Consider the following 24,343-nt stretch of genomic DNA (forward strand, 5'->3'; position numbering starts at 1 on the left):
AATTGCAAGAGAATAAAAAATATGAATGAAAAATTTGACTTCGCCGTAAGCATGTTCAAAATTACGCATTAATTTTTCCATAAAATCCTCGATTTTATTGCAAAGAAAAAGTATGTAAAAAACTAAAATAAACATCATAATTAAAAATAATTAAAAATGCATTTAAATTACTTTAAAGATATTACTAAAAATTGTTAGTCTTCGTACTATCTGGTATTATCCATATAACTTTAGATATTTAAACAAATTTTAAAGCAGGAAAAAGTAATAAAATAGAATATATGTGTGCCTGTAAGACAGCACTTCTTCAGGGGACACACTGTCTACAAACACGCATGAGCCTTTCTGTTGTCAGTGGAAAAACCAAAACTGACACTGCCCCTATCCATATAAGCTATCTTTGAAAATTACAAATTACATTTCTATTTACATTTAAAAATAAAAAGATCATTCTTAATAAGACGGAGAATAATATCAAATCAAAGGTGGTTTAAGATTTTATTCGCAAAAACTATTTATCTTAAACACAAATATTAATGTTGGAGATGAACTTTTAGATATTACATTTGAAGACTTTTTTGAAGGTTTATATCATTTATAAATTGCTTCAATGAAACAATGCGTAATTTAATTTTATTTTTACTCAAATATTCAATGCTACTTAATCGAATTCTAATAATAACTGTTTTTCTGAATTATTTGAATGAAATATTTAAATTTTAAAGGATTGTGACAAAATTCTGTAATGCTTGTTGAGCTTTATAGAACTTTTCCTTTGGCATAATTAGCTCCAAAGACATGTCATTCTTGGAAAGAGTAATTATCATTGATAAGAGCTTCAAGTATGTAATACCCCCAATGATTTCTTATAGTTTGCATGATGCAGGAAAAGAATTGTGGGGATGGGGATAGGTTATGACTAGACACGAGTGACAATAGTTATGATTAAGTGTCCAGGCTTGACCAATGGGAGGCAGTTTTTTTAAGAGCATCTATTGTTGCAGTAAAAGTACATAACTGTTACTTTAAAATTGCAGTATTCACTTCGGTGTTGTACGGCAAGTTCGTGACTTTGTTTCTTAATAGTTATACTTGCAGAAAAGTGAAGTTACTTTGCTTGGTGAAAACTTGGTGTAGAGAATTTTTTAAGATTTTGTGAAGAATTTTTAGGAACATTAACGATGTCTCTGCTCAGGGATATAAAGTAAGTTTACTTTAGTTTTTATTAATTTATTTATTGATTAATTAAGGATTTTCATTCTTCGATCTCTATTTCATTTAATACGTTCTAATTAGAAGAAAAATGTGGCTTACGGTTATGGTTCATCTGAGTCTGAATAAGTTTTAGTATTTGAAATCGTTGAATAGATTTGAAAATATAAGATTGATTTATTTAAATAATTCAGAAATTAATTTAAATATATCATTTCTCCCACTCTTCCTATTAATACTAATTTGTTTTTGTTCTCCTGAAAGTGGTTTTTAGTTAAACTTAATTAAGTTTATTGATGATGTGGATTTCGTTATTTAAAATATTTTTTAATAAATTTTATTCTGTGGTCTCAGGAATCAGTTGATTCTGCAACGAAGCCCCCGAAATTACTCTAAATATCTCAGTTTTTTCTTGCTGTCTTTTTTAATACCTTTTCTTGCGAAGTAATTGCGATATAATGTAATTTTGATTAAATAATATAAGATTTATTTGATTAAATTATTTATTTTTTACCTAACAAACAGTTTTTAGAGAAATTTTATTTATCTAAGTTGATTGCTGAAATAGATATTATTATTTAAAGCACTTATTAATTTATTTTATAAAATATTTTATTCTGTGGTATCAGGAGTCAGTTAATCCTGTATTGAAGAGACAGGAATTACTCTAAATGTCTCAGCTCTTTCTCTCTCCTTTTGAATAAATTTTTTAGCAAAATAAATGTGGCATAATGCAATTTAATTTTAATGTAAAGACTTTTTGATTTTAACTAACGTAATTTTAACTTAATGTCAGATTTATTTGATGAAATCATTCGTCATTAATGCTCCACGAAGAATTTTTTATTTAAAATTTAATAATTAAAATGATTATAAATGACAATTGTTTTGAATAGAGAGCATTAATTCATTAAGAAGTTTTTTATACTGCAATTTCTGTATTCTTTTGCACTTAGGTTATTTAAATGAAAATTGTCTGTCAGAGAAGGAATTACCTATTCAAATTGAGATTTTCCTATTTTGCTTTTCCTAATGAAGGAATGAAATATATTACATCTATTGATATAGATTAGAGGAAAATTAAGTCATTTTTAATATTTTGGAGGAGTAAAATAGTACATGATTTTTTCTTCTTTAATATGAATTTTGTTAAACAATTTAAGACGATGGTTTGTTAAGAGATTTATTTTTTTCTCTGGCTATAATTGTATAAAATAACATAGTTTTGTCACAGTCTATAGTAGGCACTCCTGTAGTTGCTGCAATGCGCGCATTGACTGCTTTTTATTTGGTTTAGTACTTATTTCAGGAAAATGGTTCAAAGTTACTAAATTCAGAATTAATTTTGTTATTTAAAATATGTGGTGATGTTAAAATTTTTGTCAAATATCTTTTTAGGAATAAAATTTCTTCATTTTACTTGCGAAAATGGATAACAGAATAAGTGGTTACATTGCGTTCAAAAAATATAGTTTCCTTACTTTAGAAAATTAATGGATTAAAAGCTTATAAAAATGAATCTTTTTTTACAAATTTATCTTTTATGAATAAAATAGTAATTTTTAATCAGTGACATTAAGATATAGAAGGGGATTTAATCCCTTTCATCATTTATTTAGCTGCTTATGAATAGAAATTTTTGATCCAATTACGTCAGAAAATATTAACTTACGCCAAATTTAATTAGATTTTTTTTGTAATTAATAATGAAAAATTAACTAATATAATATGTGATTTTAATTTTTAAAAAATAAAATTTTCAATCTTAGTTATTTTCCAAAATTTAGTTATAATGTAAAGAAATTTCAAGGAAAATATGCTGGTGTAAAAGAGAGGCAAAATATATACAGATATAACCACTAATTTACTGATATATCACGTACTACAGGAATAGCCCTATGTATGTCTTTGGGCTGTGAAGTACTGTAGTGAAGGAAAAGGTTCTCATCTTCACGGATGGGTTTTACTGATTTTGGGACGATATTATCGTTTGTTGATATTACTTTTGCGCTTATACTTTTTGATATTCATCGTGTGTTGATATCTATCAATATTTAGCTTATGATAAGATTTTTCGTATATACTAAATATCGTTAGTATATATTTTAAATATCGTTTTCGCTATAAACTAAAATTATCGATGTTTCACGATATGTGTATTGATACACAAACTATTAGCTCCGAATTTAGCTGTAAATAATAAGTGAGTCGTAAGTTGAAAGATTTATCGTACACTGTAAAGATTAACTTTACAGAACAAAAAATTATTTTTAACAGGACAAAAAACTGTTTAAGAAACTGTTTCTGTTTTCAACTGTTATCCGCTCACTGTAAAAACTTCCTGTTATTTTTGCATACATTCTATGTATATTTGCAAAGCAGTTTTTCGCACTTTATAATTACTCTTTCTTTTTCAAATCATTTTACGATTAAGTATAGAAAGTAGTAGAGAAGTATCGAAAAATACTTGCTCTTATTTTTCAGGAAATATTTAATGATATTAACATCGTATAAATAACACTACGATCCAATTTTATTTTTAAATCGATACTTTAACTATATATTTCTTTAATATAAAATTTTTTGGCACATTAAGTTACCATACATTTTTATTCTGGTAGTCCTCTGTAGTTTCAACTTTTTTACGCTTAAACTAGTAATTGAAATAATATATAAGATGAAAACAGTTTAAGATTTTCTTCATATTGAGACGCCTAGAGCTCCGGTAGTATAGAGGACTCTTTGAGATGACCCAGGTTCGAATCTCAGCGTAGCGGAGAATGGTCGTACGAATGGTGCTCTTGGCATGCACTGACCAGAATGCAGGCATACATTTTTCGTAGAAGTTTTTATTGAAATAACAGAATTTTCAGAAATAACAGTACTTATCTGGTGAAAAAACAAGCACCCGTTTTTTTGAAGGAAAAAAGAAAGAAACAGTATTTTTACGAGAAATAAACAGTTTTATGCTGATACTTGAGCTGACAGTTCTTTTCTGCAAATTTAAAAAAAAAATTTCTGCATTTTTTTTTGATAGTTAAAACTGTTCCAGATAAATTATTTAAGAAAATGAATATAGAAAGTACAATTAAAATCTTTTTCACAAGATTATGTCCGTTTTTGATAGATAAGTTTAGTACTTGCCATCCCTCTTTGTTAAAATGTTGGTTTTATTTTAATTAAACATTAATAATATTGGCTAGGTAGTTCGCTTGTATTTTTACTTCTTTTTCAGTAATTTTATTTTTATTTGCGTCGATTAATTGCCTTTCCATCATTTTACCACTTTCATGGTTTTTTTTTTCGATTTTAGGCCATTAATAGCCTAATTACCATTCTTTAATAATATTTAGTATGTCACACTAAAAGTATACTGAAATTACAGGGCTAATACTAAAATTAAAAAAAAGTTTTAAGGAGCTGTTTTCCTTCATTTGAAAAAATATCGTCCATTTTTAGGACGCAAGATGTTTTTAAACTACCAAAACCTAAAATTATGCAACATTTGATCTTAAGAAGCTACAGGGGGTGAACAGAATAATAGAAACACTTTTATACTAATAATTTTTTTTTTCATGTTCCTCAAAAAATTATCTTATTCGCTGTTACGTTGATACGGATAATCAAATTATCTTATTACTTTAGAAGTGTTTAGATCCTATAATTTCTCCTACATGTAAATGAAGTTCAAAGGATTGAGGGACAGACAGTATATTATAAACCGAAAATATTGTTTTTAATCATTCTGTGCCAAAAAATATAGCAGTAGATTTGTAATTTGTGACAGTTATTTCGGTTTACTATAATTACCCAAAATTTCGTAAGCCTGACTCAAATATTTATGGAGATATTGTCATTATTATAAAAAATTGCTCTATGACTTTAAAATTATTAAGTAAAATTGGGGAAGACTCCTGATCATTTTAGGCTTCATTTTAAAAAGTACAAAAGCTACTTAGAAAACTACTTGGAACATTTTACGTTTTTAAGATATTCAAGTAAGACTTTTGATTAGTTGCCAAATAAGATTCACTTCATGATTGTGAAAAAAGAATGTAAGATTTTCCTCACTCATGTGCAGTACAAAAGAAAAACAACTTTGATTACTCATATCTTGTGCAGTTTTAAGCGAATTCTTCTCAAATTTTAAAGCAAACATTTTGTAATTAATTTTAAATTTCTCTAAATATTTTGATTAATTTTATTGAAGTTATAGGAAAACAGCGTAAGACAAAAAAACTATATATTAACTATAATAAACTATATAAAACTATATAAACTATATAAAAAAACTATATATTAATAACTATATATCTATAAATAGGATTACTACATTTTGTGCAACCATTGTATATAAGAACTAAAATATTTCAAAAAATACAAATTTATTGTTACATTGTTTAGTATAGAGTGTTCAAAAGCAATTTTTCCCGTTTGTTTTCACCATTGTCAGTCCCTCAAACCTAAAAGAAGCTTTAAAGTTTATTGATATGTATGAGAAATCACATGATTTACACACTTCTAAAGTTATAACATAATTCGTTAAGTATTTTCGAAGAAATTATAAAAAAATGTTGCAGTATAAAAGTGTTTCCATTATTTTATCCTTACACTGTATTATTACAGATGCATTATAGATTTTATAGATTTTATTAAATTTACTTCATGCAAAGTAATTAGTAAATGCATTAATGGATAATTTTTTTTTTACCAGGACCGTAAAATAGAGCTGTGAAAGATGAAACCTAGAAGATAATATCTCAATTTAGTTTATGTTGGAAAAATATTTATGACTCATAGTTGAATTTTTAAAATTCCTTTTAAAATACGAATTTTTTTACTAATGAGCTTAAAAGATTTATATCCATTTAACTATGCTTATAAACATCAAATACTCCATAATATGTGCACTGTAAAAGATATCGGTTCAAATTACGGTATAAAGTACCGTCACTAAGGGTGCCGGTCCTTTTTACCATAAAATCCACTCTTACTGAAACATGCTACGTTGTAAAAAAATTTATTTATTGTAATAAAAATTTTATTTTCAGTAATAATTACCGTAAAATCATTTTAATTAAATAAATATTACTGTTGGATTTTAAGTATAATATTTCATTTTAAAATTAGATTGGACTGATGATGCACTCATAGACGATGTACTTTATATCGTAATTTAATTAAAAACATTTTACAGTGTAACAACCATTGTGTGCTTTATTTCTATAACTATCATGTGCTGACTTATTTCTGTGAATTTTTTCACTTTCATACTTGCTAATAGTTTTTAGAGTCATCAGATGTCAAGTTACATCAGGTTATAAGCGAAACAAGATACCACTTAAGCTGTTTCAGCTTAAGTTTTTTGATCTAAAAGTCTTACTTTAAAATTCCCTTTAAAGTAAAATTTTTAAGAAAAGAATGCTTAAAATTAATTTATGTCGTTAATTTTTTCGAATTATGCAGTTTTTGAGCCACTCCAAGTATGTGATTTTTTCTCTAATGGATTCAAGAAAAATGTCATGTCAAATTAACCAAGTGGATACTAGAAATGCTGCGTACATTGTAAAAAATTCTGAAATGAATTACGGTAAAAATTACTGGCACCCTTTGTGCATCATCTTCAAAATCCATTTTACTGCAAAATTGGCCACGTTTTCTTGTTTTCAGTGGCGCCATCTATTTCAAAGACACGACTTCAGCCACACACTTCCGTCACAGCCCGTGTTAAAGGATGAACCAATTCATACATCCACAGATCGTAATTTTGACCTAAATCAGAAAGCGATTAGTTAGAGTTCAGAGTAACTGATTTGTTATGGGAACTTGGAGGTTTTAGTGATCTGACGGTGCACCAGTCGCCATTTACTATACACGGGGAGTCTTCGCTAGTCTGGGATAGAGCTCACTGCTTCTCGGACATGGTTCCTATCCCCTACCAAACCAACAGACTATTTCACCTCTAATAAAATTTTCTGCATTAGTTTATGGAATCACTTTAATTTAACAGAATTATTTATTTAATTACGGTGATTTACTGATTTTACAGTAAATATTATTGCAAAATTTGCAGTATATAAATATTGTCCCGAAAAATTTTACTGTGAAGCTCACCAGCAGGCTGAGTGCCAGTACTTTTTATCGCCATTAGTTTCGAAATTTTTTACGGCGTAATTCAATAACACCATTGCTGATGCATTGCTTTTTTTATGAAGTGTTTCGATTTAATTGTTTATTTTTTTTCAGAATCTCTGCACCTGTTAGACCCTTTCAACAGATAAAGAGAAAAGCGGTTGAAGATATTGCTACTAAAAACAGCAAGAGTATGAAAAGAGATCCTGAAACAGAGAAACTTCAGCAAACTCCCAGGTGCCGATTTTTCCCGAAGTGCCGCATGGGTCAAAAGTGCCACTTTCAGCATCCAACCTGCAAGTATAATGCCGCATGCAGAAATCTGAAGTGCATTTACCGACACATTGGTCCCAGAAAAATAGAGCTCTTCGAGAACAAGGAGAACAAGCAACCCAGCAGTTTCCGATTGCTGCTCGAGAAATTAGAAAAGCAAAAGCCTAATCCATACAAATGGGTAAAACCTAAAGATATTGGTGCAAAAAAAGATGTACCATAGACGCAGAAAATTGGGGGGTTAAATAGGTAATTTAAAGAACGCGATTTTAATTTACAAATCAAATCCCGTATCCATGATTGCATATGATGATAGAAGAGTACTCGGTCTCTGCAATGAATGAGGGAAATGTTATTTGAGTAATGTTGTATGAATTAGATTGAAGAATATATAAAAGCAGATGTGTATAGTAAGTTAGTTTCTTTTTTAAAGATTTCAATAAATTTTTTAATTCTTATTTTTTTTTGTACTGTGGTTATTTAAAAAATTTATTTTGTTTCTGATTTATTGCTTTATTTAAATTTTTTTTCCAATTGCAAGATTTGATACTGCACTATTTATACATTTATCGAGAAAAGAGTTTATTAGCTAATCTTTCCTAGCGTTAGATTAACATTCTTGCCACATTTAAACGCACAGATTATTTAGTCTAGTGAAGTTTTGCTTAGGATATATTATATTAATTCAGAGCTGTAATAATAATAAATTTCCCGCGCCTTACATAGAAGTTTGTTACTGATTTTAACACTCATCAAATTAAAAAATGTCCCATAAGCAACAGTGTTATAAATTTAAATCTGACATTTATTTAATGCTATATATTATTCCGATAAAAACATTTTATCTGATCCCGTAATTTAAGGATAGTGTTTATTTTATCTGAATTAAAGTGGAAGAATTTTTTAATGTTACATATTCATTGAGAAATCAATCAAGGAGTTGCATGCTTTGTTGTTATTTAAGAATGAATGAAATCTCAGTTTCATAATAATCCAAATCTCTTTAAGTTACTTGTTTTAGAAGTATAAAAATTCCTTATCCAATTCACACCAAACTCTAGTATAGAAATTTGAGTAGTAAAAGAATTTATTAGCTAATCTTTCCTAGCGCGAGATTAACATTCTTGCCACATTTAAACACACAGATTATTCAGTCTGGTGAATTTTTGCTTTGGATATATTATATTTATTCAGAACTGTAATAATATGAAATTTCCCGCGCCTTACATAGAAGTTTGTTTCTTATTTTAGCACTCATCAAATGAAAAAATTTCCCGTAAGCAACAGTGTTATAAGTTTAAGTCTGAGATTTATTTAATGCTATATATTATTCCTAGAAAAACACGTAATTTAAGGATAGTGTTTATTTTATCTGAATTAAAATAGAAGAATTTTTTAATGTTACATTTTCATTGAGAAATCAATCAATGAGTTGATATTATGTTTTGATGTTATTTAACAATGAATGAAATCTCAGTTTCATATTAATCCAAACCTCTTTAAGTTACTTGTTTTAAAAGTATAAAAATTACTTATCCAATTCACACCAAACTCTAGTGTAGGAAATTTGAGTAGTGGAAGTAGGAATTTCAATTTTTTCAAATGTTACTTCAAGGGAAAAAAAATTCCATGATTTGAGTTTCTATGTTTTTTAATTTTTTAAAAGAAAAGTATTAAAACGCCGCAATTAATATATTAATATTTTTTTATAAAGAATAATGGAAGCAAAATTTGAAATATTAATATTGCTAAAAAAACTTTAACAGTTTTATAAAATTTAACACAAAACTGACCATAAATGTTTATGAAATGTGTTGTTTGTAAATTTTGAATGCTGCATTAAGTGTTCAGTATCTCTGATACATTTTGAAGTTCAACAAGCATGCGAATTCTAAAAAGGTTAGATACTTCACACAGCTATATAAAGAAGTTCTCTGGTAATTTATGGGATAATAACTCACATAAAAATGATCAAATTTAAGAAACTCTATTTGCGATTTGTAGCTTGCCTTATAATATATTAAAAACTGAAATGCCTTTCTTGATACACTTTTATTTGTATGGGGCAAGACAAAAATTTAAATGAAAAAACACACTATTTTTAAACTTGCTTACTGAAAAATTCGTCAAACATCAAGAGGAATTTTAAGAAAATCATAGAAATTTAATAAATTTTTATGATTTTCTTAATGTATTTTATCAAGAATAAAAACGAATCAGTTATAACGACTTCTACATCCATTTAAACGAAGTCAATTTAAGTAACAAAAAAAAAGTATACAATCGGTTGAAAATTTTTGTTATTAAATTAAAAACAAAAAGAACTTTATTTCCCCCCCCCCTCTATTTTAAAACTTTTTCCTAATTATTCATGGTATGACATTCACATTACAAACTGGGAGGGGGTTAGATCTCACCCACCCTCATTTTTCATGTTCATTCATTTATTCAACAAGACAATAAGATATTTTTTGCAACAAGGGCAGAAGACTCTTTAAGAACTATGCGTCAATAAAGAACAAAAGCAACTAGTGATTACTGATTATTTTGCATTTAATACTACCTAATTAAAACACAAGTATTTACTATTATGTAACTTAGATCAGTAAAGTAAATGATTGCTTGATAATAAGTAAACTTTCATTTTCTGCCTGTTTCTCAACTTTAACTATGTTTTCCCAGATGTTACTTGAGCAATAAGCAGTCCCAATTCCCTCTTTAGCTCATTGCATTTGGAGTATATTTTCCTTCAAATACTAAATGATGCAATTATAAATTAGTTCTTTTTTATAGGGTAGGTCTAGGATATAGTTCAAACCGAAGTAAAAAATATTAAGAACAGAGATAGAAGAAATGTTTATGCTTAGTTTCAATTCTAATACATTTATTCAACATATATTGAGTAAACAATAGTGAAATATTGTGAACAAAAAATCAGAAAAAAATTGTTTGAAAGCAAATTTAAAAAGTGATCATCTCTTAATGTCAAGGGAAGATGAGCGTCTAATACAGCAATGGAAAGAGATGAATTTAATTTGTAGAAAATAACACATTTCATGCAGTTGATATGAAAAACTTAAAATAGGCTGTAAGGAATAAACTTCATCTTGAAAACAAGTAAAAATAAATCTAGTAAATAAAATTTAATGAGCAGATTTAATCAATCACTTTTAAAAAAGAATCACAAATCATTTGGGCAAAGGGTTTTAAAACTTATACATTTTACCTGGAGTCACAGCATACATCTTAAACATTTCATCCAGGCATCGTTTTTTATGTTTTCTAATGTTTCTAAGATGCCTCTTATTTTTTTAAACCAAGACTTACCCCAGTCACCTCAGAGCAGATTAATAGTAAAATAGAGAAAAATTTTTTTTTGCGTTTAGTTAGCTTTTATATATTTTTTTTATATAATGTGAGAGATACACCTTCTCTTGGTTCTTTTTTCAGTATTGCTGCTGTTTGCATCCAAGTAAATGGTCTTGAACTTGATGTGCCGGCTCAAGTATAGTGACATATTTTTTTCGAAGTGTTTTTCCACACTGAATCAAATAAAGACTCAATAAAATTCGTAGAACTATTAGTAGTTGTTCAAAAGTTATAAAATTTTTCATTGATAAAAGGTACTGTTTTGTACTTATGCATATTGACTTGTTTGTCACTGCCATATACACAAATAAATATATTTGATTATACGTACTTTTTACTCTAAATAGACGGAGATCAAAACTAAATTAATAGAACTAATAATTTTGATGTTTTAAGTGTTGAAATGATTTAATTTATAAAAAGGCCTTGACTTACACCTACTTCCGATTCTACATTTCTTTCTAGATGACATTTCTTTCTACATTCTATTTTTCTATTTCTAGATGACATTTCTTTCTACTATTCTATTTCTACATTTCTTTCTAAAATGAATAGTACAAATACTTTTAGTAATTATATAGCAATATCAAAAGTACTTAAGTGCTTATACAGCAATGTCAAATATATAAATAGGTACAAATCAAATTTATGCAGTTTAAAATAAAATTACTTCCAAACTATGCATCTTACAGGTTAAAATCTTATTCGGTTTCAGCCATTCGATGTATCGAAAAGGGATCGAATATGTTCAAAATAAGGTATTACATATTCCTAAAACTGTTAACAATAAAGTAATATTGATTTCATTTGAATTCGTTTTATCTGATTCAATTAATTCTAAAACAATTCACAGGATCTAAAACTATTTTCGTCTGCACAGCAATGTATTTAACCACAAAAGCTTTTATAGCTTCTGATCTATTAGTTGCATCGACGTGGATGATATTTTATTCGATTAAATGTATAATAATATTTCGGTACAACATGGCTTTTTTCTAGATAGCAAAGTGTAAGTCGCCCTCTCCTCCCAATAAGTTCTAGATTTTGATAGCAGCTCATATTGAGAGAAGGTAATTTTTTTAAAATTCATTTCATTAGCTTGGGAGACATGGCCTGAAGTTACATTAAAATCACCTCTTGCCTGAACTATTGGGGTATTGCTACGCATTTTGAGTGTCAAGAATCCTAATTCATAGAAAACATTTTGCACAGAGAAAATAAGCATTTTTAAAGTTTAAGAGTAATTTTTTGTTTTTTAACAAGAAAAAATTACAATTAATAACATCTTTTGTAGAACATGACATATACTGTGATGTATATACTGCGAAACTATTGAAAGTCTGAGTTTTGATGTTTCATATTTTTAAAGTTGAAAAGGCTCCTTCCAAATTTTCTCTTTTTAAAAACCCTTGCTGCTTGCTGTAAAGATATAGGGCTTCCGATTTCAATAAATGTTAAAGAATACAACTTAAAAAAAAATTTAATTTTAAAAACTTATGAAGGAGCTAACACTACACTTACTAATGCCAACTGGTATAATTTGAGTATTGTAAATTAAAATGAATTGTTATCGTATGTTAAAATGAAAAATTAAAATGCGCATAAATTAAACTAAAAATGTAATCTAACATTAAAGCCATTGAGAACTTATTAGTTAAAAATCACAAGAATATTAAGCACAAATATTTTATAAAATTTTTAATTAGACATTTATAATTATAGCAAATCAGAATATAAGCTTGGAGTTCAAAATTAGCATTCAATCGTTTAATATTCTGAAACAAGAACGATACTGAAAATAATATCCAGTTACACACTGTAAAAAAAATATTTCTTTAAAAATCATTGCACAATGTTAATAAGAAATTAGTAATAATTAATCAATAATTAATAACTTAGCACGCATAACATAACAGAAATTTAATTAAATAACTACAAACAAAAATTATTAACTAAGTTAAGTTATAATTAAAAGACATTTATGGGTTTTAAAACACCGTTTACATTAAGTGTTAAATATGAAATTACTTTAATTTTTGATAAATGGTCTATAATAATTAATAAATGATAAATAATTTTTACGTAAACCAAAAGTAACTTTTCGAAAGTTTAAGAAAATATAGTATTTTCTTAATATAAGTATTTTGCAATTAAAAAAAAAAGAAAAAATCTCTGCGTGGGCGATAAAGGATACTCGTCAAGCAACCCTCTCCAAGTTTCATCTTTGTTCCTCACCCCAACTCCGATTTTGACAATTGAAGATTGATTGAGGATTAGGACTGCACACACACAGAGGGGGACTTGGGTTTGTGACGAGATAGCTGGAACATGATATCTCATGTCAATGGGAAGAGAGACCTACCTAGAAGCGAAATCAGTATATTCTTAGTAGTGGGGGGGTAATAATTGAGGCAATTACTAATCACAGTAAAAAGGGGCAGTAAAGAGAGATAAAATTCTCTTCATTCACTAAACTGTGTACCAGCAAGATTTGATTAATTCTTCAACTATAACACCTGTTCAGAGCAACAAATAAACAAGAAGTCCCTATTGAAGAGACTATCTATGGAATTCTTATCTTCTTAACTGAAATTTTCTTTCTAGTTGGTGAAACGTTTCTTAAAAATAAACGGACTTTTTTTCATTTCTGTACTTCTCTTTTATTCAATTAAGCGAGGACTGGAAACAACAAATATTCATTTAAACGAGGATATATATATATATATATATATATATATATATATATATATATATATATATATATATATATATATATATATATATATATATACATTATTCTGAAAAGTTTAGTCGAAAGAGTTGGCCCTTTAATATTAATTTAATGTTTGCATATTTCGTTAGATCGCGGGAATTTTTTTAGCGCATTAAAAATTTTGTCCACATTTATAAATCTTGTTAATTCAAAGATAATTCCATATTAAAATAATTTTTTAAAATTATGTACTATTTTTAGTCACATAGTTTAAATTATATGTAGTTTAAATTTTTATTTATAAAACTTCACAATGACCGATGGAACTTCCATTTCAGCAAAATTGATGTACAATCGATTACTTACATTAATTGTTAAAATAGCGATTTTTTTAGAAAATAAACAGCATTGAAATAGCAATAAACTGCATTTTTCTTTGTAAGTAGGAATATTACTTTTTGGAAGGTAGTTGATCAATGTTATTTTCCAACATGTTTGTAACAGAAAAATAAAGGACTAACTTTAGAATAAGAATTTGAGGTCGAAAGAAAGTTGTATTTGAATTTTCTTTATCGATACTAGAAATAAATAAAAATATCTTCCATTTTGCCCTTTTGTATGCAATATAACATAAAAGAAAAGGCATTTTTTTAAAAAAAATATTCCGTAATGTAATCGTCATATCGAGCTTTTACTGTACTCTTTTGATTCAATTTCTAGCTAATTTAATCGTGAGCTAATTTTCAAAATCTCGCTAATGATTTAAATATATAGGTATAGTAAGGTATAATAAAACGGGCAAACTTTTAGGTATAATAAAACGGGTATAAAATAAAGTGAACTAAAATTTCATATTCGGAAAAAAAAATTAACTTTAAAAATGGACAGGACATTTTTCTTTACTCTGATAGATAAGGAAACTGATAGTTCACGATTCTAGATTGAGAAAAGTATGAACAGTGAAACCTGCCAAGTTGACCACAACTTGTAAGTTGGGCACCTGCATAAGTTGACCTCAATTATCAAGAACGGAATTTTTCCTATATAATATAAAGAAGCAAAACCTTTGTAACTTGACCAACTGTCTATCTTGTATGTTGACCACTGAAATAAGTCAATTTTATCTAGGAGTATTATGAAATTCTATTCTAAAACCCTCATAAGTTGACCAGAAAAGAAAAATTAAGAAAATTTTCTGTCATTTTGGCAATGTATCTTAAAATTTCACTTGTTTGGTGAAATAGTGTAAAAAGCTAATCTAAACCCTTTTGTGAGTTGACCATCAGGGGAAACTGTAAGCTTTTGACCATTTCCTTCATCCGTTCATTGAAAACAGGTGTGTTAGTTGAAAAGTTGTTCTTCCAGTTGCAATAGTGAGCATTTGAATAAATGAATGCTCTGAAATATGCTATGATCCTTTATTTATGGTCTTTGATCTTTAAGTGTAGTAAATAAATTTTAAAGTGTTCAAATAATTTTATTTTGTTAAAGTTTTCAAATTACATGTTTTCGTGTTCTGATATTTTAAGAAATTATATTTATTAAACACTTCACATGCATAACTAACGAAATAATTTTTTTTTAAGAAATTAGTTAAATATTAGAATTATACAATGTATCAAATTGAAGTTCATTCAGGTTTAAACACATTTCTTAAGACATTCATTTGCATATTTTCTGAATAAAATTTTTAAGTCAAATAAAAAAAAAATAAAGTAGCAACATGATATAGGAAACGGAAAAGTAAACAATGACCCACCCCCTCTATAAGTTGACCACTGAAACAATGCACCACAAGTGGTCAACTTACACAAGTTTTACTGTATTTTACAATCCTTTGTCCATGAATCCATCTTTACAGCTTTTAACTGAAAAAGATGATTTGAGTCAGTCAGGGGGGTTATTACTAAATCATTTTTCTCATTTATGAAGCAGGAAACAGCCTTTCATACTTTTAATATGAATGGAGAGTGTCTTTAGCCTTATGCATGATAAGACACGTGACAATAACAATGATTCATAACAATGTAGCGAAGTATGTTATCTCAAACAATTTTCTACCTTATGAGGGTGGTCATCAATTCGCAGATGCTGTTCTGAGAAATTTTTATTTAAATTAACTCATTTCTGAGAAATAAAGATATTCTTGATGAGACTGAAACACAAGTGATTGAATTTCCCTCCTTACATTGAATTCCTTTAACAGATTAACAATTTCAAGAATGAGACAATCGCTCATTTTTTTTTTTGATTGGAACTTATTAAATGTTTTGTTAACCTCATTGACTTTTAAAAAAGAAAGTTTTCTCTTTTATATGAGTTTTTATAATTTCTTCAATTTATTACTGGTCCTCATTTAACACTTTCTCTAGCTTATCTCAACTTTTGACCGCACTCCTACCGAAACTTCCAAGAACTTATTTTAAACGTTATAGTGACCCATATTTTCATGGTCAAAAATCTAAATAGAATTTAAAAAAAGTGAGGTTATTTAAAGAAAGTTAATTTTGTGTTAGATTCATAGCTTAAACTATTTTTTGCGCTAATTAATTAACTTAGTTAAAGACAGAGTACAAAACCCTTGAGTTATAATGCGTGAAAATCCGACAATTGCATAAAAAATATTTAGAATGTTTTTTTTTTTCAAGTTCACTGCATAAAGCCTGGTACATTTTTATTATGTTTCGCTTTTATTATGTATGTTTCGTCAAATATTACAAAATTAAGCTATATTGCTTCAATGATATGGTTGCTAGGGTAAAATTTTCGGAATTGAAGTAAGCCATAGCTTTATCTACAAACTTATTTTTGAGGTGAAAATGGAATTCGCAAATAAGAGAAGAAAATTGCAAGAGAATAAAAAATATGAATGAAAAATTTGACTTCGCCGTAAGCATGTTCAAAATTACGCATTATTTTTCCATAAAATCCTCGATTTTATTGCAAAGAAAAAGTATGTAAAAAACTAAAATAAACATCATAATTAAAAATAATTAAAAATGCATTTAAATTACTTTAAAGATATTACTAAAAATTGTTAGTCTTCGTACTATCTGGTATTATCCATATAACTTTAGATATTTAAACAAATTTTAAAGCAGGAAAAAGTAATAAAATAGAATATATGTGTGCCTGTAAGACAGCACTTCTTCAGGGGACACACTGTCTACAAACACGCATGAGCCTTTCTGTTGTCAGTGGAAAAACCAAAACTGACACTGCCCCTATCCATATAAGCTATCTTTGAAAATTACAAATTACATTTCTATTTACATTTAAAAATAAAAAGATCATTCTTAATAAGACGGAGAATAATATCAAATCAAAGGTGGTTTAAGATTTTATTCGCAAAAACTATTTATCTTAAACACAAATATTAATGTTGGAGATGAACTTTTAGATATTACATTTGAAGACTTTTTTGAAGGTTTATATCATTTATAAATTGCTTCAATGAAACAATGCGTAATTTAATTTTATTTTTACTCAAATATTCAATGCTACTTAATCGAATTCTAATAATAACTGTTTTTCTGAATTATTTGAATGAAATATTTAAATTTTAAAGGATTGTGACAAAATTCTGTAATGCTTGTTGAGCTTTATAGAACTTTTCCTTTGGCATAATTAGCTCCAAAGACATGTCATTCTTGGAAAGAGTAATTATCATTGATAAGAGCTTCAAAGTATGTAATACCCCCAATGATTTCTTATAGTTTGCATGATGCAGGAAAAGAATTGTGGGGGATGGGGATAGGTTATGACTAGACACGAGTGACAATAGTTATGATTAAGTGTCCAGGCTTGACCAATGGGAGGCAGTTTTTTTAAGAGCATCTATTGTTGCAGTAAAAGTACATAACTGTTACTTTAAAATTGCAGTATTCACTTCGGTGTTGTACGGCAAGTTCGTGACTTTGTTTCTTAATAGTTATACTTGCAGAAAAGTGAAGTTACTTTGCTTGGTGAAAACTTGGTGTAGAGAATTTTTTAAGATTTTGTGAAGAATTTTTAGGAACATTAACGATGTCTCTGCTCAGGGATATAAAGTAAGTTTACTTTAGTTTTTATTAATTTATTTATTGATTAATTAAGGATTTTCATTCTTCGATCTCTATTTCATTTAATACGTTCTAATTAGAAGAAAAATGTGGCTTACGGTTATGGTTCATCTGAGTCTGAATAAGTTTTAGTATTTGAAATCGTTGAATAGATTTGAAAATATAAGATTGATTTATTTAAATAATTCAGAAATTAATTTAAATATATCATTTCTCCCACTCTTCCTTTTAATACTTTTTTTTAAAAAATATGACAATGTAATTTTAATTTAATGTAAGATTTATTCGATTAAATAATTTGTTTTTGAACTCTGCGAAAAATTTTTTATAGCTGAAATGGATTTCGGTATTTAAAGCATTTATTTATTTGTTTTATAAATTACTTTAGTTTCTGGTATCAGGATTCTGTATTGAAACGTCAGAAATTACTTTAAATATCTCATTTCCCTCACTCTTCCTATTAATACTTCTTTAAAGCAAGTAAAAAATGCATAGAGTAATTTTAATTTAATGTAAGATTTATTTGATTAAACAATTTGTTTTTAAAGAAAAGAGCTTTTTTTTAATTTTATTAAGTTTATTGCTGAAATGGATTTCGGTATTTAAAGTATTTATTTATTTGCATTATAATATATTTTGTTCTGTGGTATCAAGAATAAATTAATTCGGCCTTGAAGTGCCTAACTCCACGAATAGTTCTCTATTTAAATTCAATTAACCTAATTTCCCTAAAAGTAGTTTGTTAATTAGTGTTAATTAAAATTCATTTTATAAAATATTAATTTTGTGGTATGAGGAATTAGGTGATTTTTCATTAAAACGTCCGAAATTATATCTTATTTCTTCTCTCTTTTGTAATACTTTTTTTTTACCGAAGTAAATATAATATAGTTTATAAAATTATTTGTTTTTTTTTTTCTCCTGAAAGTGGTTTTTAGTTAAACTTAATTAAGTTTATTGATGATATGGATTTCGTCATTAAAAATATTTATTAATAAATTTTATTCTATGGTCTCAGGAATCAGTTGATTCTGCAACGAAGCCCCAGAAATTACTCTAAATATCTCACCTTTTCCATGCTTTTTTAATTCCTTTTCTTGAGAAGTAAATGTGATATAATGTAATTTTAATTAAATATAAGATTCAGTTGATTAAATTATTTATTTTTTACTTAACAAACAGTTTTTTTTAAAATTTTTATTTAATTAATTTGATTGCTGAAATGGATTTTATTATTTGAAATTTTTATGAATTTAATTTACAAAATGTTTTATTCTGTGGTATGAGGAATCAGTTGATTCTGCATTGATATTTGTTGTAAGACTTATTTGACTAAAGTATTTGCTTTTGAACTCAATGAATAATTTTTTTAAAGTTTAATTTAGTTAAGTTTATTGCTCAAATGGATTTCATTATTTAAAGTATTTATTAATTTATTTTATAAAATATTTTATTCTGTCGTATCAGGAATCAGTTGATTCTGCATTGAAGCGACAGAAATTTCTCTAAATGTCTCATTTATTCCTCTCTCACTTTTAATACTTTTTTTTTATCTAAGTAAATCCGATATAATTTAATTTAAATTTAATGTAAGATATATTTGATTAAATTTTTTTTATACTCCACGGAGGGTTTTCTATAAAATGTTTTTTAGTTAATTGCTTAAATGAATTCATTTATTAATTTATTAATTAATTTATCTTGTAAATATTTTATTCAAAATATCAGTAATCAGTTGGTTCTTCTTTGAAATAACAGAAATTACTCTAAATATCTCATTTCCTCCTCTCTTACTTTTAATATTTTTCTTTAGTTAAAGATATGATAAAATTTAATTTAAAACTAATGTTAGATATATTTAATTAACATGATATATTATGTTTTGGAACTTCACATAGAGCTTTTTTTAAATTTAATTAAGTTAATTGCTGAAATGGATTTCGTTATTTATAGCATTTAATAATTTATTTTATTAAATATTTTGTTCTGTGGTATCAAAAATCAGTTGATTCGGCCTTGAAGTGACAAAAATTACTCTAAATATCCCAGTTCTTCCTCTCTCTATTCTTAGTACTTCTTTTATCAAAGTAAATTTTTTATACTCCACGAAGAATTATTTTTTTCAAATAAATTTTGTTCATTTAGTTACTTAATTGAGTTTTGTTATTTATAGTATTTATTAGTTAATTTTATAAAATATTTTACTCTAAGTTTTCAGGAATCAGTTAATTCTGCTTTGAAACGACATAAATTACTTTAAATATCTTATTTCTCCCTCTCTCACTCTTAATATTTTTCTTTAGTAAAGTAAATGTGATATAATGAAATTTAAATTTAATGTAAGATATATTTGAGTAAATTGTTTGTTTTAGTGCTCCACGAGAAGGTTTTTTAATTAAATTTATTTTAGTTTATTACTTATGTATTTTGCTATTTAAAGTATTTATTATTTTATGGTGTGGTGTCTGGCAATAATTAATTCTGCATTGAAGTGAATTGACAAAAATTACTCTAAATGTCTCAGTTCTTTCTCTCTTCTTTTTAATACTTTTTTTAAAGCAAAATAAATGTGACTAATGTAATTTAATTTTAATGTGAAGATTTTTTGATTAAATGATTTGTTTTTGTACTCCACGAAGTATTTTTTAATTAAATTTTTTGTACTTTAATACTTAAATGTATTTCGTTATTTATAAGATTTATTAATTTATTTTATAAAACAATTTTGTTCTGTGGTATTAGGAATCAGTTGATTCAGTATTGAAGCGACAGAAATTACTCTCAAACATATTTAAATTCTTCCTCTCTCTCTTTTAATGCTTTTTTCAGCGAAGTAAATATGACACAATGTAATTTTAATTTAATGTCAGATTTATTTGATGAAATCATTCGTTATTAATGCTCCCAGAAGAGTTTTTTATTTAAAATTTCATAATTAAAATGATTATAAATGACAATTGCTTTGAATAGAGAGCATTAATTCATTAAGAAGTTTTTTATACTGCAATTTCTGTATTCTTTTGCACTTAGGTTATTTAAATGAAAATTGTCTGTCAGAGAAGGAATTACTTATTCAAATTGAGATTTTCCTATTTTGTTTTTCCTAATAATGGGAATGAAGTATATAACATCTATTGATATAGATTAGATGAAAAATAAGTCATTTTTAATATGTGGGAAGAGTAAAATGTTGCATGATTTAATTTTTTATTCCTTTAATATGAATTTTATTAATTAATTTAAAAAAAGTTTTGTTAAGAGATTTAATTTTTTTCTCTGGCTTTATTTGTATAAGATAACATAATTTTGTCATAGTCAATAGTAGGCAGTCCTGTAGCAGTTGGCTAATTTGGTTTAATATTTATTCGTTCAAAGTTACAATTTTGATTCTTTTAAATTAATGAATTCTGAATTAGTTTTGTTATTTTAAATATGTGGTAATGCTAAAATTTTGTCAAATATTTTTTTGTGAATAAACTTTCTTTATTTTATTTGCGAAAATGGATATTAAAAAAGTTATTACTTTAGACACTTTTACCTTTAAAAATTTGAGTTTCTTTACATTTGAAAAATTAATGGGTCAAAGGCTTATAGAATTTTTTTTTTGCAATTTAATCTTTTTTGAAAAAAATTAGTAATTTTTATTCAGAGACATTGGAATATAGAAAGAGATTTAATCCCATTAATCTCGAATTCAGCTGTTTATAAATAGAAAATTTTGATCCAATTATGTCAGAAAATATTAATTTACGTCAAATTTAATTTGATAATTTGTGATTGATAACGATAAAATATTATAATATGCGATTTGATTTTTCAAAAATAAAATTTTCAATATTAATTATTTTTCAAAATTCAGTTAAAATGTAAAGAATCATAGATGTGTAAAAGAGGGGTAAAATATGTACACTAATTTATTGATATATCACGTACTCCGAGATAGCGCCAAGGCTGTGAAATGCTGTAGTGAAGGAAAAGGTTTTCTTCTTCATGGATGGGTTTTACTGATTTTGTTACGATATTATCGTTTGTGGATATTTATTGTGCCCACATATTTTTTGATATTCATCGTGTGTCAATATTTATCAATATTTAGCTTATGTTAACATTTTTCGAAATTTTCATATATCGTGAGAATATCTTTTAAATACCGTTCTATGGATAAATTAAAATTATCGACGTTTCACGAGACATCGACTCATTGAACTATTAGCACCGAATTTGTCTGTGAATAATGAGTCCTAAGTTTAAAGATGTATCGCACCCTGTAAGGATTAACTGGATTAACTTAACTGAAGAAAAAGATATTTTTCACAGGGATAAAACACTGTTTAAGAAACCATTTCTGTTTCTCGCCGTTAGCCACTCACTGTAAAAAAATCCCATTATTGCAGACTTTCTCTGTATATTTGCAAAGCAGTTTTCAGTTTTCTTTACCGTATAATCACTCTTTCTCTTTCATATCATTTTACGATTAAGTATAGAAAGTAGTAGAGAAGTATCGAAAAATACTTGCTCTTATTTTTCAGGAAATATTTAATAATAATTACATCGTATAAATAAAATTGCGATCAAATTTTATTTTTAAATCGATACTTTAACAGTGTATTTCTTTAATATATAATTGCTGGCACATTTGTTTACCATACATTTTCATTCTGGTAGGCCTCTATCGTTTAAACTTTTTTACACTTATTTATTATTTCAACAGTTTAAGGAAAACAGTTTAAGATTTTCTTCATACTGAGACGATTAGATCTCCGGGAGCATAGAGGACTCTTTGAGATGTCCCAGGTTCGAATCACAGCGTCGCGGAGAATGGTCGTACGAATGGTGCTCTCGGCATGCACTGACCACAATGCAGGCATAAATTTTTCGTAGAAGTTTTTATTGAAATAGCAGAATTTTTTGAAATAATAGTACTTATCTGGTGAAGTGCCTGTTTTTTTTCGAGAAAATGAAAAAAAGCCGTATTTTGGGGTAGAGCTCACTTCTACTCGGACATTATTCCAACGCCCTACCAAGCCAGCAGACTATTTCGCCCTTATAAAATGTTATATATTAGTTTATGTAACCACATTAATTTTATGGAATCATTTATTTAATTAAGGTGAATTAGCGATTTTACAGTATATATTATTACAAAATTTCCAGTATATAACTTTTGTCCCGAAAATTTTTTTACAGAGAAACGCGCAGCCAAACTGATTTCCAGTACTCTTTACCGTAATTAGTTTCAGATTTTTTTGCAGCGTAATTTCATAATACCATTGTTGATACAATATTTTTTATGAAGTGTTATGATTTAATTGTTGATTTAATTGTTTATATTTTTTTTCAGAATCTCATCACCTGTTAGACCCGTGCAGCAGACAAAGAGAAAGGCAGTTGGAGATATTGCTACTAAAAACAGCAAGAGTATAAAAAGAGATCCCGAAACAGAGAAACTTCAGCAAACTCCCAGGTGCCGATTTTTTTCGAAGTGCCGCATGGGTCAAAAGTGCCACTTCCAGCATCCAACCTGCAGGTATAATGCCGCATGCCGAAATCTGAAGTGCATTTACCGACACATTGGTCCCAGAAAAATAGAGCTCTTCGAGAACAAGGAGAACGAGCAACCCAACAGTTTCCGATTGCTGCTCGAGAAATTAGAAAAACAAAAGCCTAATCCATACAAATGGGTAAAACCTAAAGATGTTGGTGCAAAAAAAGATGTACCATAGACGCAGAAATTTGGGGAGTAAAATAGGTATTTTAAAGAACGCGATTTTAATTAACAAATCAAATCCCGTATCCATCTTTGCACGCGATGAAAGGAAGAGTACTCGATCTCTGCAATGAATGAGGGAAATGTTATTTGAGTAATATGAATTAGGTTGAAGAATATATAAAAGCAGATTTGTATAGTACGTTAGGTTTCTTTTTAAAATTTCAATAAATTTATTAATTCTATTTTTTTGTACTGTTGTTATTCAAAAATTCATTTTGTTTCTGATTTATTGCTTTATTTACATTTTTTTTTATTTGCAAGATTTGACACTGTAGTATTTATTCATTTACCGAAAAAAAAAAGTTTATTAGCTAATCTTTTCTAGCGCGAGATTAACATTCTTGCCACATTTAAACATACAACATTCAGTCTAAAAGAATTTTTGCTTAAAGTATACATATTATGTTAATTCCAAACTGCAATAATAATAAATTTCCCAACCTTACATAGAAGTTTGTTAATTATTTTAGTACTCATCAAACTTAAAAATGTCCCATAACCAACAGTGTTACAGGTTTAAATCTGAGAATTGTTTAATGTTGTATATTATTCCTAAAAAAATACGTAAGTTGAAGTTGGTGTTTATTTTTTTTTTAATTTTATATTAATTAAAATGGGAGAATTTTTTAATGTTGCATTTTATTCGGAAAATCATTCCATGAGTTGATATTATGCTGTTATTTAACAATGAATGAAATCTTAGTTTCATTATAATCCGAGTCTTTCTGAGTTACTTGTTTTTAAAATATAACTATTCTTTATCCCCAATTCACATCTAACTCTACTGTAGGAAATTTGAGTAGTAAAAGTTAG

General features: G+C 27.1%; 2 protein-coding genes across 3 annotated transcripts; both read left to right on the plus strand.

Moving 5' to 3' along the window:
- The first annotated feature begins 952 nt into the window (after window positions 1-952).
- LOC147808141 (uncharacterized) lies at window positions 953-23,695 on the plus strand. 2 transcript variants are annotated; one of them, XM_087166644.1, is made up of 3 exons: window positions 953-1,204; window positions 7,459-7,866; window positions 23,510-23,695. In XM_087166644.1, exons 1-2 carry the CDS (start codon window positions 1,182-1,184, stop codon window positions 7,838-7,840), a joined length of 405 nt encoding a protein of 134 aa, XP_087022770.1. In that variant the 5' UTR covers window positions 953-1,181; the 3' UTR covers window positions 7,841-7,866; window positions 23,510-23,695. The 2 variants fall into 2 exon arrangements, with proteins under 2 accessions (XP_087022770.1, XP_087022769.1); XM_087166643.1 differs by lacking the exon at window positions 23,510-23,695 and having other exon boundaries at window positions 958-1,204; window positions 7,459-8,075.
- LOC147808142 (uncharacterized) lies at window positions 17,310-23,516 on the plus strand. Its single transcript, XM_087166056.1, has 2 exons — window positions 17,310-17,748; window positions 23,102-23,516. Exons 1-2 carry the CDS (start codon window positions 17,726-17,728, stop codon window positions 23,481-23,483), a joined length of 405 nt encoding a protein of 134 aa, XP_087022182.1. The 5' UTR covers window positions 17,310-17,725; the 3' UTR covers window positions 23,484-23,516.
- Window positions 23,696-24,343: the final 648 nt, after the last annotated feature.

This window comes from Parasteatoda tepidariorum, chromosome 6 (genome assembly GCF_982258835.1).
Source record: "Parasteatoda tepidariorum strain Cologne lab strain chromosome 6, Ptep-v5.0, whole genome shotgun sequence".
Taxonomy (NCBI): Eukaryota; Metazoa; Arthropoda; class Arachnida; order Araneae; family Theridiidae; genus Parasteatoda; species Parasteatoda tepidariorum.